Source organism: Chrysemys picta, chromosome 2 (assembly GCF_011386835.1).
Source record: "Chrysemys picta bellii isolate R12L10 chromosome 2, ASM1138683v2, whole genome shotgun sequence".
Taxonomy (NCBI): Eukaryota; Metazoa; Chordata; order Testudines; family Emydidae; genus Chrysemys; species Chrysemys picta.
This window is the reverse complement of record NC_088792.1, coordinates 131,398,498-131,411,769: the sequence shown is the minus strand read 5'-3', so window position 1 is coordinate 131,411,769 and position 13,272 is coordinate 131,398,498. Positions and strand designations below refer to the sequence as shown.

General features: G+C 41.5%; 1 protein-coding gene across 3 annotated transcripts in view; it reads left to right on the top strand.

Moving 5' to 3' along the window:
* Positions 1-13,272, top strand: part of SEMA5A (semaphorin 5A) — a 635,454-nt gene that overhangs the window by 495,035 nt on the left and 127,147 nt on the right. For all 3 annotated transcript variants that reach the window (XM_042859868.2, XM_042859867.2, XM_065584224.1), the window contains exon 15: positions 955-1,102. In XM_042859868.2, coding sequence (XP_042715802.2) covers positions 955-1,102 — 148 coding nt within the window. The remainder of the gene's footprint in view (positions 1-954; positions 1,103-13,272) is intronic.

The window sequence follows — 13,272 nt, the reverse complement described above, 5'->3', positions numbered from 1 at the left end:
TTGAGGTTTTTAGGGATTTGTGAAAAAAAGATCACTGCCACTGATTCTATTGAAGGCAACTGTAGTTTTGTAACATCATTATTTGTATTCAAGTATAAAAAAATTGAAATTGAAATATTAATGTTAGTTTTCATGGCAGGACATTACAAATGGATAGAAACTCGCTGAGTGGGTAAAGGGAAAATAGATATTAGGTAACCAGTACACCAGCAGTAGGAAGGAAGGGAGGAAGGAAATTGTGTCCTGTATGATTTTGTTCAGGCCAGACAAAATCCGTGAAGTAGAATTTGGCTTCTCCCTTTGGATAGCTATCTGCTCTTCTGATTCAGGTTGTTTGCAGCCCACTGAAAAAACCTAACTAGGTTACAATGATTAGAAACACACTCCAGAGGTAAAAGTAATAACATAATCAAAACACTATAGTATTCTTATGCTTGGAATCATGTTTTATCTCTTATTTTACCTATAACATTAAATACACTGGGACAGTTGAAAAGCAAACTCAGCTATATTTGAACTGGAAAAAGAAAGCTTGGTTCTTCTAGCAAAGCAATGCCAACATAGATGTCTACTTATGTTGTCCATGAACCGAATTCTGCCTTCAGATATGTGTGTGTGTTACTTCTACGAAAGCAGCGATTGACCTAACTACTATGGTGAATAATATGCTACCAGTACAATTAAATAGATTCCAGAAAGAGATTAGACAATGAAGAAAATGCTACACCCACAGTATTACAAAATACAATTCCATTAATGGTTATACACTACATACAGTTTGACAACTGTTACTTGTGACGGTTCAAAAAAAAGCGTTCAACAAATAAATATAAGGCCATCAGGGTCAAACATTTCCATATGCAAACATCTTTCTAAATAATGAAAAATGTAGAAGTTGGAAACCTTTTGTTGTACTAAATACTTTATTTTCCCTCTTGCTTTCCCTTGTCACAGATACTGCAATGAGCACTTGCTGTGCCCTCCACATATATTTTGGACAGGCTGGGGTCCGTGGGAACGTTGCACTACCCAATGTGGGGGTGGGATTCAGGCTCGTCGCAGGACGTGTGAGAATGGCCCTGACTGCCCTGGCTGTAATGTGGTGAGTAGCTTCTATGTTTTCCCATCAACAAATACTTGCATGTTTTGCAAACATTTTTATTCATGAGTGTGTATTTATAGCTGTATTGTTTTTATTTTACTGAGAGAAATTCATGTTTGCGAGTTAGAGGATGCTGTTATATAACATTAACTAGATGAGAGACCTCTTAAAGGAAAGTTGTTAAAGATGGGGATTTGTCATAGGCATATTTATTTTGTTTGTTGCAAACTAGGAGAAAAATATGCTCTCTTTGTTCTAGTCAGAATTCTATAAAAGTAGAAGAGGAATATGGGTCCTCACATATTGGACTAATTTTTAAGTTTCCTAAGTTCAAAGGATAAACTTGATAATTGTGAAGTTTGTCATTCATTGATTGTGGACTTTTTGTTAGACCACCAGCAGGCCTGTTCAAATCATAATAAAAGGTAATTTATAATCTTTTTTGTTTTGTTTTTGTTCATATGTCCTTACTCTGTTACTTTTGACATTTATACCACAAGTGAAATTTCACTTTTGCAAGCAGATTGAACACTTGCAAAGGTTTCTTCTCTTTCCTTGATTCAACTTTATGAATTAACCAAGCAGTCTTAAATTTTGCAAAGTCTTTCAAAATATTTTTCTTCCAGTGGTGACAGGCACAAAGAAAGATGTATGACACAGACTGGTGTTTAAATTTCTGTGACTGGTGCAGAGAAGTTAGAATGTAATCTGTATTTTTTCCATATAGATCTTTCTTGATAATCGTGTACTAAGATTATATGATTCATAAGGCTGAGCAGTATTTTGGATTTAAAATAATCTGCTCATGGGCCTGGTCCACACTAACCCCTCATTTCGAACTAAGGTACGCAAATTCAGCTACGTTAATAGCCTAGCTGAATTCGAAGTTCCTTAGTTCGAACTTACCGCGGGTCCAGACGCGGCAGGCAGGCTCCCCCATTGATGCCGCGTACTCCTCTCGCCGAGCTGGAGTACCGGCGTCGACGGCGAGCACTTCCGGGATCGACCCGGGATCGATTTATCGCGTCTACACAAGACGCGATAAATTGATCCCAGAAGATCGATTGCTTACCGCCGGACCCGGAGGTAAGTGTAGACCTACCCATGGTCTCAAGTGAAAATTGCATACCCCAGATAGCCTTGGGAAATCCCATGAGTTAGGAAGAATGTTATGAGGTGCTTTGTCAGATTTTAGAATTGACCCAGTAAGATTATTATTATTGGGATTTGCAATCTGATTCCCCCCATCAGCATCATTCTTAAAATGTTGTACAATGATAGCATAGTCTAGTATATTCAAACAGTTCCTTCCCAGTTCAGCTACTGCATGCTTACATTTAGACAGCTCTTTGGTTTAACTGTTTCAGTAAAACTGGTAGTTTTATTTCTAAGAGACTCGCAACCAATCAAATATAGAATCATAAGAACATAAGAATGACCCCACTGGGTCAGACCAAAGGTCCATCTAGCCCAGTATCCTGTCTTCCGACAGTGGCCAGTACCAGGTGCTCCAGAGGGAATGACCAGAACGGGTAATCATCAAGTGACCAATCCATGAGAGCATCTTCCCTCTTATCCAGTGGCAGCTTACTTTGCGTAAGTGCCTTTGGTGAGGGATCTTGTCAAAGGCTTTCTGAAAATCTAAGTACACTATATCCACTGGATCCCCTGGGTCCACATGCTTGTTGACCCCCTCAAGGAATTCTAGTAGATTGGTGAAACATGATTTCCCTTTACTAAAACCATGTTGACTCTCCCTGAACAAATTATGTTAATCTATATGTCTGACAATATTGTTCGTTATTATAGTTTCCGCCAGTTTGCCTCACCTCTGGAGCCCTTTTTAAAAATTGGCGGCACATTAGCTATCCTCCAGTCATCTGATACAGAAGCTGATTTAAATGATAGGTTACAGACTACAGTTAGTAGTTCTGCAATTTCATGCTTGATTTGCTTCAAAACTCTTGGGTTAATACCATCTGGTCCTGGTGACTTATTGCTGTTTAATTTATCAATTTGTTCCAAAACCTCCTCTAATGATACCTCAATTTGGGACAGTTCCTCAGATCTGTCACCTAAAAATAATGGCTCAGGTTTGGGAATCTCCCTCATATCCTCATCCGTGGAGACCGATGCAAAGAATTGATTTAGTTTTTCTGCAATGGGCCTATCGTCCTTGAGTGCTCCTTTAGCACCTCAATCGTCCAGTGGCCCCACTGGTTATTTAGCAGGCTTCCTGCTTCTGATGTTCTTAAAAAAAAATTGCTATTACTTTTTGAGTCTTTAGCTAACTGTTCCTCAAACAGGGCCGGCTCCAGGCACCAACGCAGCAAGCAGGTGTTTGGGGCGGCCAATGGAAAGGGGCATCCGGCTCTTCGGCAGCAATTCGGTGGCGGGTCCCTCAGTCCCTCTCGGAGGGAAGGACCTGCCACCGAAGAATGAAGTGGCGGCTGTAGAGCTGCTGCCGAAGTGCCGCCGATCGCAGCTTTTTTTTTTTTCCCACTGCTTGGGGCGGCAAAATTGCTGGAGCCGGCCCTGTCCTCAAATTCTTTCTTGTCCTTCCTAATTGTAGTTTTACATTTCATTTGCCAGTATTTATGCTCCTTTCTATTTTCCTCACTAGGATTTATCTTCTGCTTTTTAAAGGGTGCCTTTTTGCCTTCATAGACATGTAGGATTGCAAGAGACCCTGAGAGGTCATTTAGTCCAGTCCTCTGCAGTGAGGCAGGACAAAATATACGTAGACCATCCCTAACAGGTGTTTGTCTAACCTGTTCTTAAAAAAAACACCAATGATGAGGATTCCACAGCCTCCCTTGGAAGCTTATTCCAGAGCTTTACTATTTTTATAATTAGAAAGTTTTTCCTAATATCAAACCTAAATCTCCCTTGCTGAAGATTAAGCCCATTTCTTCTTTTCCTACTGGCAGTGGACATGGAGAACAATTGATCATTGTCCTCTTTATAACAGCCCTTAACATATCTGAAGACTATGATCAGGGCCCCACTCAGTTCTCTTTTCTCAGGATTAAACATGTCCAGTTTTTTTAACCTTCCTCATAAGTCATGTTTCCTAAACCTTCTAAAAACATTTTTGTTGCTCTCCTCTAGACTCCTTCCAATTTATCCATATATTTCTTAAAGTGCAACACCTAGAACTGGAGACTGTACTGCAACTGAGGCCTCACCAGTGCTGAGTAGAGAGGGACAGTTAACCTCCCATGCCTTACATACGACACTCCTATTAATACACCCCAGAATATTAGCCTTTTTTGCAGCTGCATCACATTGTTGACTCCTGTTCAATTCGTGATCCACTATAAACCCCTGATCCTTTTCAGCAGTACTACTGCCTAACCAGTTATTTATTCCCCATTTCATATATGTGTATTTGATTTTTTTCCTTCCTAAGTATAGTGCTTTGCACTTATCTTTATTGTAATTTGTCTTGTTGATTTCATTTGTCCTGCTATGCCAGAAGGACTGGAGACACTGGAGGTGATTTTAATTAGGCTGCAACTTTATTCTTACATATCTGGAAGTACCTGGCAGATAAAATTGTACAGAGCAGGAAATTCCATATACAATTCCATATACTCAGGGTCTGGGGGTGGTACAGCCACACTGGAGGAGCTGCCTGTGTGGGGACACCTGGCGGCCTCATGTTCTGCTCCTTTTGCTGCTGCAGTTCCGGAGAGCCCTGCGGTTCAGAAGTCTGTATCTGGCGCAGCTGGAGGACAGAGCCCCCGCTCCTCCAGGTAACCTAGGTTGGGGAGGGGATGGGGAGAGTGTGGGGGCCCTGGCCTGGGAGGCGTGGGGGGGTTGAGTCACATGGGAGGGTCACACGCCCCTCCTTTAGCTGGTGCCCCCCTCCCTTATGTTTCTCCCATGAGTCGCCTATGTGCAGAGTACTGGTAAGAAATAAATTCTACTTACACCACTGCAACCAACAAAATTATAATGTACTCTATAAATTTCCATGTTCTTGGAAGACAAAGAATTTAAGTGTAATGACTAAGTGTTGTTTACTAAGCCTCAATGAGTTTGGAGCTAAAATCTAGTAATCTTGAATCAAAAGTTTCCTTACCATAACAGAGCTCTAAGGGATATGCACACTAGAACTACTTTATTTGCATATTTGTTGCTAAGAGATCGTTGCCTTAATAGGAAAAGACCAATTTAAAGTATTTTTATGACTTGTTTTCATTATTGATTGGATCTAACATTTATGTTCATAAAATATTCTGATGAGAAAGGGTAATCCTATCCAGAACAGAATGCAATGTATCCCACTGAGGGCTTGTCTATATAGTGCATTATATGCACCAGCTGGGTGTAAATTCTACTGCATACCAGCTTGTCATATACTAACTGGCCTGGTAGACCCTGCTGGCATGAACTAAACGTTTTTTTGGTTTTGATTTAACTCCATAACTTGAGGTCAGGCCTCAGAGATGAGTCCTACTCAAGGAAGGTTTATGAGTTAAAGATAATATACAGACCCTCTGCCCCTTCAATTCTCTCTTTTCGGCTCAATTTTCAATTACTTTCAGACTTCCTGACCTTGCTTAACTCTTCATTTCATACTAATCAACCTTATGTAGCTTATCCAGAGACCTTCAGCTGAAGATCAAGGTTGTCACAGTGCCGCCAACGGTGGTTGCATACCTCCAATGGTGGTCCCTCCCGAGCAACATGCTCCAGGGTATCCCCTTCCGAAACCCCTCTCCCTCACTAGATCTAGTGTCGGATGCCTCTGACCTGGGCTGGGGAGCCCACGTGGGGAACATCAGGACCCAGGGTATGTGGTCACCTGAGGAATTGACCCTGCACATAAATGTCAGGGAACTCAGGGCTGTGCACCTGGCATGCCTGGCCTTTCGCCAGCACTTACAAGGGAAGGTGGTCAGAGTCCTCACGGACAACACCACGCAATGTATTACATCAACAGGCAAGGGGGCACACGCTCCAGGGCCTTATGCCAGGAAGCTAACTCCTGTGGGAGTTCTGTATAGCCCACAACATCCTCCTCCGAGCGTTCCACCTACCCGGCGAGAGCAACACGCTCGTAGATCACCTGAGCAGGGTGTTCTCACATCAACACGAGTGGTCCCTGCACAGGGAGGTGGCCAAATGGATTTTCTTTCAGTGGGGCACTCCCCAGGTGGACCTATTCGCCATCGCCCAGAACCGCCTGTGTCCCAGGTTCTGCTCCAGGGTGATAGAAGGCGATGGGGCCATGACGGATGCATTCCTGCTCGATTGGTCGGGGCCCCTGATGTACGCCTTCCTGCCCTTCCCCCTCATAGGCAGGGTCCTACAGAAGGTGAAGTCAGACAGGGCGAGAATTATCCTGATAGCCCCGGATTGGGCCTGTCAATATTGGTACGGGACCTTACTGCAACTCTTGGCGGCCCCCCGTCGCAGGCTGCCGCTCCACCCGGACCTCCTCTCCCAGGAGGGAGGTCGTCTCCTCCATCCCAACCTGGCCCCGCTCCACCTGACGGCGTGGCTGCTCCGTGGCTAGATGCTGAGGAGGGGAGGTGTACCGAGGCTGTTAGACGGGTCCTGCTTGAAAGCAGGAAGCCGTCCACATGGAGGGCCTACCTGGCTAAGTGGTATCGGTTCTCCTCATGGGCGAGGGAGAGAGGTTCCTCCCCCGCGTCTGCTCCACTCCTGGACTACATCCTGTCCCTTAGGACCCAATGGCTAGCTCCCTCCTTGATCAGGGTGCACCTGGCGGCCATTTCGGCCTTCCACCCTCCAGTGGCAGGGCAGGCAGTGTTCTCCCACCACATGACTTCCAGGTTTTTAAGGGGTTTGGACAGAGCGTTCCCTTATACTAGACCACCAGTTCCCCCTTTGGACCTGAACCTGGTACTGTCACGCCTCACGGGACCTCCCTTTGAGCCCTTGGCCACTTGTTCCTGGTCCCACTTATCTGAGAAAGTGGCATTTTTGGTGGCTATCACCTCAGCCCGCAGGGTTTCGGAGCTTAGGGCGCTGACCTCGGAACCCCTGTACACTGTCTTCCATAAGGGGAAGGTCCAGCTTTGCCCACACCTGGCCTTCCTACCGAAGGTGGTTTCGGCGTTTCATATGGACCAGGACATCTTTCTACCTGTCCTGTGTTCTAAGCCCCATTCCTCCAATGAGGAACGCTGCCTACACATGCTAGATGTGCGTAGGGCACTGGCCTTTTACTTAGATCGAACAAGGCCATTCCGGACATCCCCTCAGCTTTTCATTGCTACGGCAGAGCGCATGAGAGGGCAACCGGTTTCCACCCAGCGGATTTCCCGCTGGATCACCTCGTGCATACGCACGTGTTATGACCTGGCTGGGGTTCCCCCGCCTCCTATTGTTAAGGCGCATTCGACGAGAGCCCAGGCCTCATCTGCGGCCTATGTGGCTCATGTCCCTATTCAGGACATCTGCAGGGCTGCTACATGGTCCTCTGTCCATACTTTTGCATTGCACTATGCGATCGTCTCCCAAGCAAGGGACGATGCCGGGTTTGGTAGGGCGGTGCTCCACCCGGGTAATCCTTAACCTTTATCATTTAGAACTCCTACCCACCTCCGTCAGGTATAGCTTGGAGTCACCTACTGTGGAATACACAGGAGCAATCACTCGAAGAAGAAAGGACAATTACCTGTTCCGTAACTGGCGTTCTTCGAGATGTGTTGCTCCTGTCTATTCCACATACCACCCTCCTTCCCCCCGTCAGAGTTTTACATAAAAACACAATGGTTGCTCCTTAATAATTCAACTCTTCTGGCTGCTTATTCCTCACCTCACGTTATTCTCCTTTGCGTCTGCCACCATAGTTTTCTCCACAGAAACTCATAGTAATGTTACAATATATGTGCCCAGAATTGTTTCTGAAGACGGTATTTTTAAAGTTGTCTATTACATGCTAGTAACATTTTTAAAAATATAAAGGGAGATACATTAAAAATATGCCAAAAACTAGAAATACACTATGATATTTTAAAGCTGTATCACTTACTGAAATTTCACACAAGGCATGAAAATAGATGACCAAAGCCAATAACAAAGACATGAACATGGAGTATAAGATAACTATAAATCTTCATGATGTAAAAGAACTATACCATAGAGAATCTTAAAGGTCAACAAGAAAAACTTTGAAATCAATATGCTGAGCCAAAGGGACCCTCTGAAGGTTAATCAAAGTTAATATAGTATGCTTGAAGTTGTCTAATGCCTGATAGGACTACTGCGGTCAAATTTAGTAGCAGTTCAAAGTCTGGCAATAGAAATCTTAAGTAGATCACAAATCACATGTTACTATAAGGTAGACAGGAAATACATGAGAAACAGAGGACATTGTGAAAGTCTGTGGATAGAACTGGTATATCATACTTATATACATTGTATATTTGCTTCAGAACTTCATTCTTTCCCCCTGAGAAACATAATCTCAGTTGAATTTGCTTCTAGCTAATAATGCAACAAATAATTAATTTTTAGACACTCTTTTCTAGAATAAGAACGCTAGGCTGAGTCTCAACTAGGCTGACATATTGTATTATTATACACTTGTCCATAGTCTCATTTCACATCATACTAATAGTATAAATCCTTTTTATATATATATGGGAGGGAATCTGGGAAAATGAATGTGCTTCTGATGCCAAAACCAAGTTAGTCAGCATTCTGCTGCTGAATAAAGCAAAGGAATTATATTTGCTTGTCTAAAAATAGTCACGGCTATAGCATTTGTATCTAGTTTTATCTTCAAGAAATTCTGATAGTGAAAAATATTTGCATCCCAAAGTTTCTGTTATGAATCAAGGTGGAAAATAATCATACTTGAGAAGACTAATGTCAGAAATGTTCTCTTTCATTCTTTTATTATGACTTTAAAAAGGAATTTAGAGATTGGGTCTTTAAAAAAGGGAAGAAGGAGAACCCGGGGAATTACAGACCAGTCAGCCTCACCTCAGTCCCTGGAAAAATCATGGAGCAGGCCTCAAGGAAACCATTCTGAAGCACTTGGAGGAGAGGAAGGTGATCAGGAACAGTCAACATGGATTCACCAAGGGCAAGTCATGCCTGACCAACCTGATTGCCTTCTATGATGAAATAACTGGCTCCGTGGATATGGGGAAAGCAGTGGATGTGATATATCTTGACTTTAGCAAAGCTTTTGATACGGTCTCCCTGATACGGTATTCTTGCCAGCAAGTTTAAAAAGTATGGATTGGATGCATGGACCATAAGGTAGATAGAAAGCTGGCTAGATTGTCGGCCTAACGGGTAGTGATCAACATCTCGATGTCTAGTTGGCAGCCGGTATCAAGTGGAGTGCCCCCGGGGTCAGTCCTGGGGCCAGTTTTGTTCAACATCTTTATTAATTATCTGGATGATGGGATAGATTGCACCTCAGCAAGTTCACAGATGACACTAAGCTGGGGGGAGAGGTAGATATGCTGGAGGGTAGGGATAAGTATGAGCTGGACTTAATTTAAACAGCTGTGGTGTGGCTTGTCCATATCATTGCACAGCGTAAAGTTGTTTGGAAGAATGACCAGATCTTAGATACATGTTAATTAAACCTTTTGGAGAGTTTCCAACCAATTTTTCTTAATAATTAAGAGGATTGGGTTTTCTGCTTTGGATTTTGTATGTGTGTGTGTGTGTGTGTGTGTGTGTAATTTCCAGATCATTCAACTGAGATGTAATATTAGGTATGTAGTTCCTAAATCATCTGCCCATCTGAAATATGGAGGTTAGTGACAGTTATGTACCAATGGAAGCATAAATTCCAAGAAAAAAAGAATTAAACTATTAGATGCTGTTTGTACCTTGTTTGGGTATTATATTGTATAGTGATTGGTCTGTGATCTAAGAGAATGCCCTCCATTATCATTTCTTGAAATAATTTTATCATAGTGGCAAAAGGAAAGTCACAAAAATGCTGAAGATTTGTGTGAGTCCTGTATGTGTTACATCTGTCTTCATTTGATCCAGTGGTTCAACAGAGACAATGTGGCAGTCTGGAAATTAGTAAACATAAGGCTTGCTTGTGAGCTGTATCCCCTGAGGTCCTTAATTTTATACCAGATAAATTGTAGATCTCATTACTGCTTTTTATTGCTGTAATTCAATAGTTCACAAAAGAAGCATGAAGAAATCAATTTGTTTAAAGCTTAAATTGAAGTAAAACAATTAATTTGTCAAAAAGGAAGAACTTCAAGGTAAGTCAAGTGATTGAAGCATATCTTTAATAGTGAGAAGTATAACTGACAAATCTAACACTTTCCATGTATACTAGTGTAAAATGTAGCATTAAGCCCCTCTGTACCAGTACAAAAGAAGCCAGTAGGAAAACTCTATACTGGAGGTGAAACCAAAGGGCAGGTAGGGTCGAATCCTGCTCCAAGTTGGGTATGTAGGGAGTTTTGCTATTGATTTCAGTGGATTAAGAATCATCATATGTACTGGACTGTGAGGAAAAAAACTTGTATGTAAGGCCTCGTTCTTGTTATTATTTGACTTTTCCAGATGAAGGGGAGAGGTTTGGTGCAGCTCCTGAAGAATTCCAAATGCTTCACAGCTAGACTGCTGACCCAGGAGAGAGGAGTATAAATGGTGTTCTTGTAGGGTGACCAGATAGCAAGTGTGAAAAATTGGTATGGCGGTGGAGGTGGGGGGGGTTAATATGTTGCCGATATAAGATAAAGCCCCTAATATTGGGACGGTCTTGATAACATCGGGACGTCTGGTCACCCTATGTCCTTGGAGGAGTAACTTCTGGGGTTGTACACCCTCAAACATGTACTGCTCCTGTTAGACCAATTGCCACAAGAGCAGGGGAAAACATATAGCGTATGCCTACTATATAGCTGGGAGGTGTGATTCCTGGCATGAGTAGACAGACTTGTGCTAGCTCAAGTTGAGCTAGAGCACTAAAAGTAGCAATGTGAACATCATGGCATGGGTGGCGGCTCATGCTAGCCACCAGAGTCCAAGCCTGTACACCCCTGTTGTTGGCATCAGGGTGGATTTGATTTAAATCAAATTGATTTAAATCACTAGTCAGGAAGACTCGATTTAATCATGGATTTCTACATAAAAGTGCATTCTTGTTGGTTGTTATAACCTTAATACATATTCTTCACAACTCAGAGAAAGATGTACGTTTCATTTTTAGATGGTACACTCTATATATTTTTAAGTGATTTATTTTGAAAACTTTTCAGATTAGTTTTACAGCTATATCAAAAAATTAATGATTGTTTAGTTATTTTGTTTACCAAAGGTAATTGAAGCAGATATTTATGAAGTAATTGGGAGATGAACAGGGTAATCATTAATTCAACAGGTTAATAATTAATATTTGGAGGATTTTCTTGCCATGCTGTATTAGGAGGAGAACATCACCAGACAGACATTTAAATTGTTTTATTTAACTAAAACAACAACGTTATGTATTCTGGATTTTTTTCTTCAACAGCAAACATATAATATTTTAACAAAACAAGCATATTAATTTTTGCATTTATTTAAACATTCAGTTTTTTTAAAATCAGGTTTGTTTTTGTTAAAATTGTTTTTAACTAATATTTAATTAATGAAATATTATAAAAAAATAAATCAACTATGTCAGCCAGGTCAATATGAGAAATTTAAAATATTGGCTTCTGCAGCTAACTCAGTTATCTTCACCTTCATTTCCTGTTTGTTCATAATCTGGAAAAGAAAAATAAGCTTTCCTGCTTTTTGAGGTCCCAAACGATTTCTCAATTTGGAATGAATTAGTCCAAAGAAAGAAAATATACTTTCTAAACAGGCAGAAGAAACTACTGCTGTTAAAAGTGAGATTATTGCTTCAACAGTCTCTGAATCCAAGTGCTTAAGTGACCAGTTCACTGGTGTGACTTTCTTTAAAACATCATCAGCAAACATATATTTTTTGAATGATTCACCCTTAGCTCTGAAGTTTATTATAGTTGGCATTATGGAGGGGTGATTGCTGGATGTCCATGTCATAGCCAATTACTCTTCTTCAGCAGTTAAGATTTGACCCTAGTAATGAGTATTGAGAATATTTGCAAGAAAATGAGCTGGAGATAGTGCTTGTCCCATTCGGTTTTTTTAATGCTTATAATTTAACTCTGCCATTGTATATTTCTCTTTTTAATATCTCAATCAGTTTCTTCCAAATTTCAACAGTGTCAGCAATAAAACAGCTGTTTCCCTGCATTTTGTTCAAGGCTACAAAAATAGGCTTCAGGGTACTCAGCATGTGTTCAACATTTCTCTTAAGCCCAATGTTGAGAACTTTGGCTGTGACAGTGTCATCTGTTTTTTCACGATTTTGTTCACGAACTATCATCAGATTAGGCCAGCTCTTGATATAGTGCTGAAAACAGTCCACTACTGAGTTCCATCGCACAGCTTGTGGGAGAGTTAGCTTGGTTCCTCCCACTTTTTTCAGAGCAGATGCTGAAAGTGGTTGTTACGGAAGTATTTTGCAATTTCAACAACATTAGCCTTTATTTCTGGAACACTGAAGTCTTGGGCTACAAAGTGCATCAAATGAGCACTGCAACCGTATGTTATTAGCTTGGGACTCTCTTCACTCTCTTCTAAATATTTTTTTCTCATCTTGGATACATTTGCAGCATTGTCTGTGACCAAGCTGCGTACTAGACATTTGAAATTTTTTTCACAGTTTGTTATAGCTTTTACTGCTACTTCTTGTAAGTATTCTGCTGAGTGTGCATTTCCTGATGTATCAATTGTTTCTGTAAGGAAGACATTCCCGTCTTCTGTTGTCACACAAGCACATACAACAGGATCATTGTGGACATTGCTCCACCAATCAAGACTCAGGTTAACCATTTCACCCTCTAGGCCTTTTGCACACTGCTCAATTTTTCTTTAATACACTTTATCCAGCAATTTGCCTGTGACATCTGCTCTGTTGGATGAACTGTGTCCTGGTTTTAATGACTGAACCATGTTAATGAAGTGTGGGTTCATAATATATGGAAAGGAGAGTTTGTTGCATAAACAAACCGGGCAATTTTTTCATCAATTACCGTAAACTTATCTATGGTTGTTTCTGGATGATGGAGATTTTTTTTTCTTTTTGCAACAGGTGATATACTATAGCTATGTGACATACACGATGT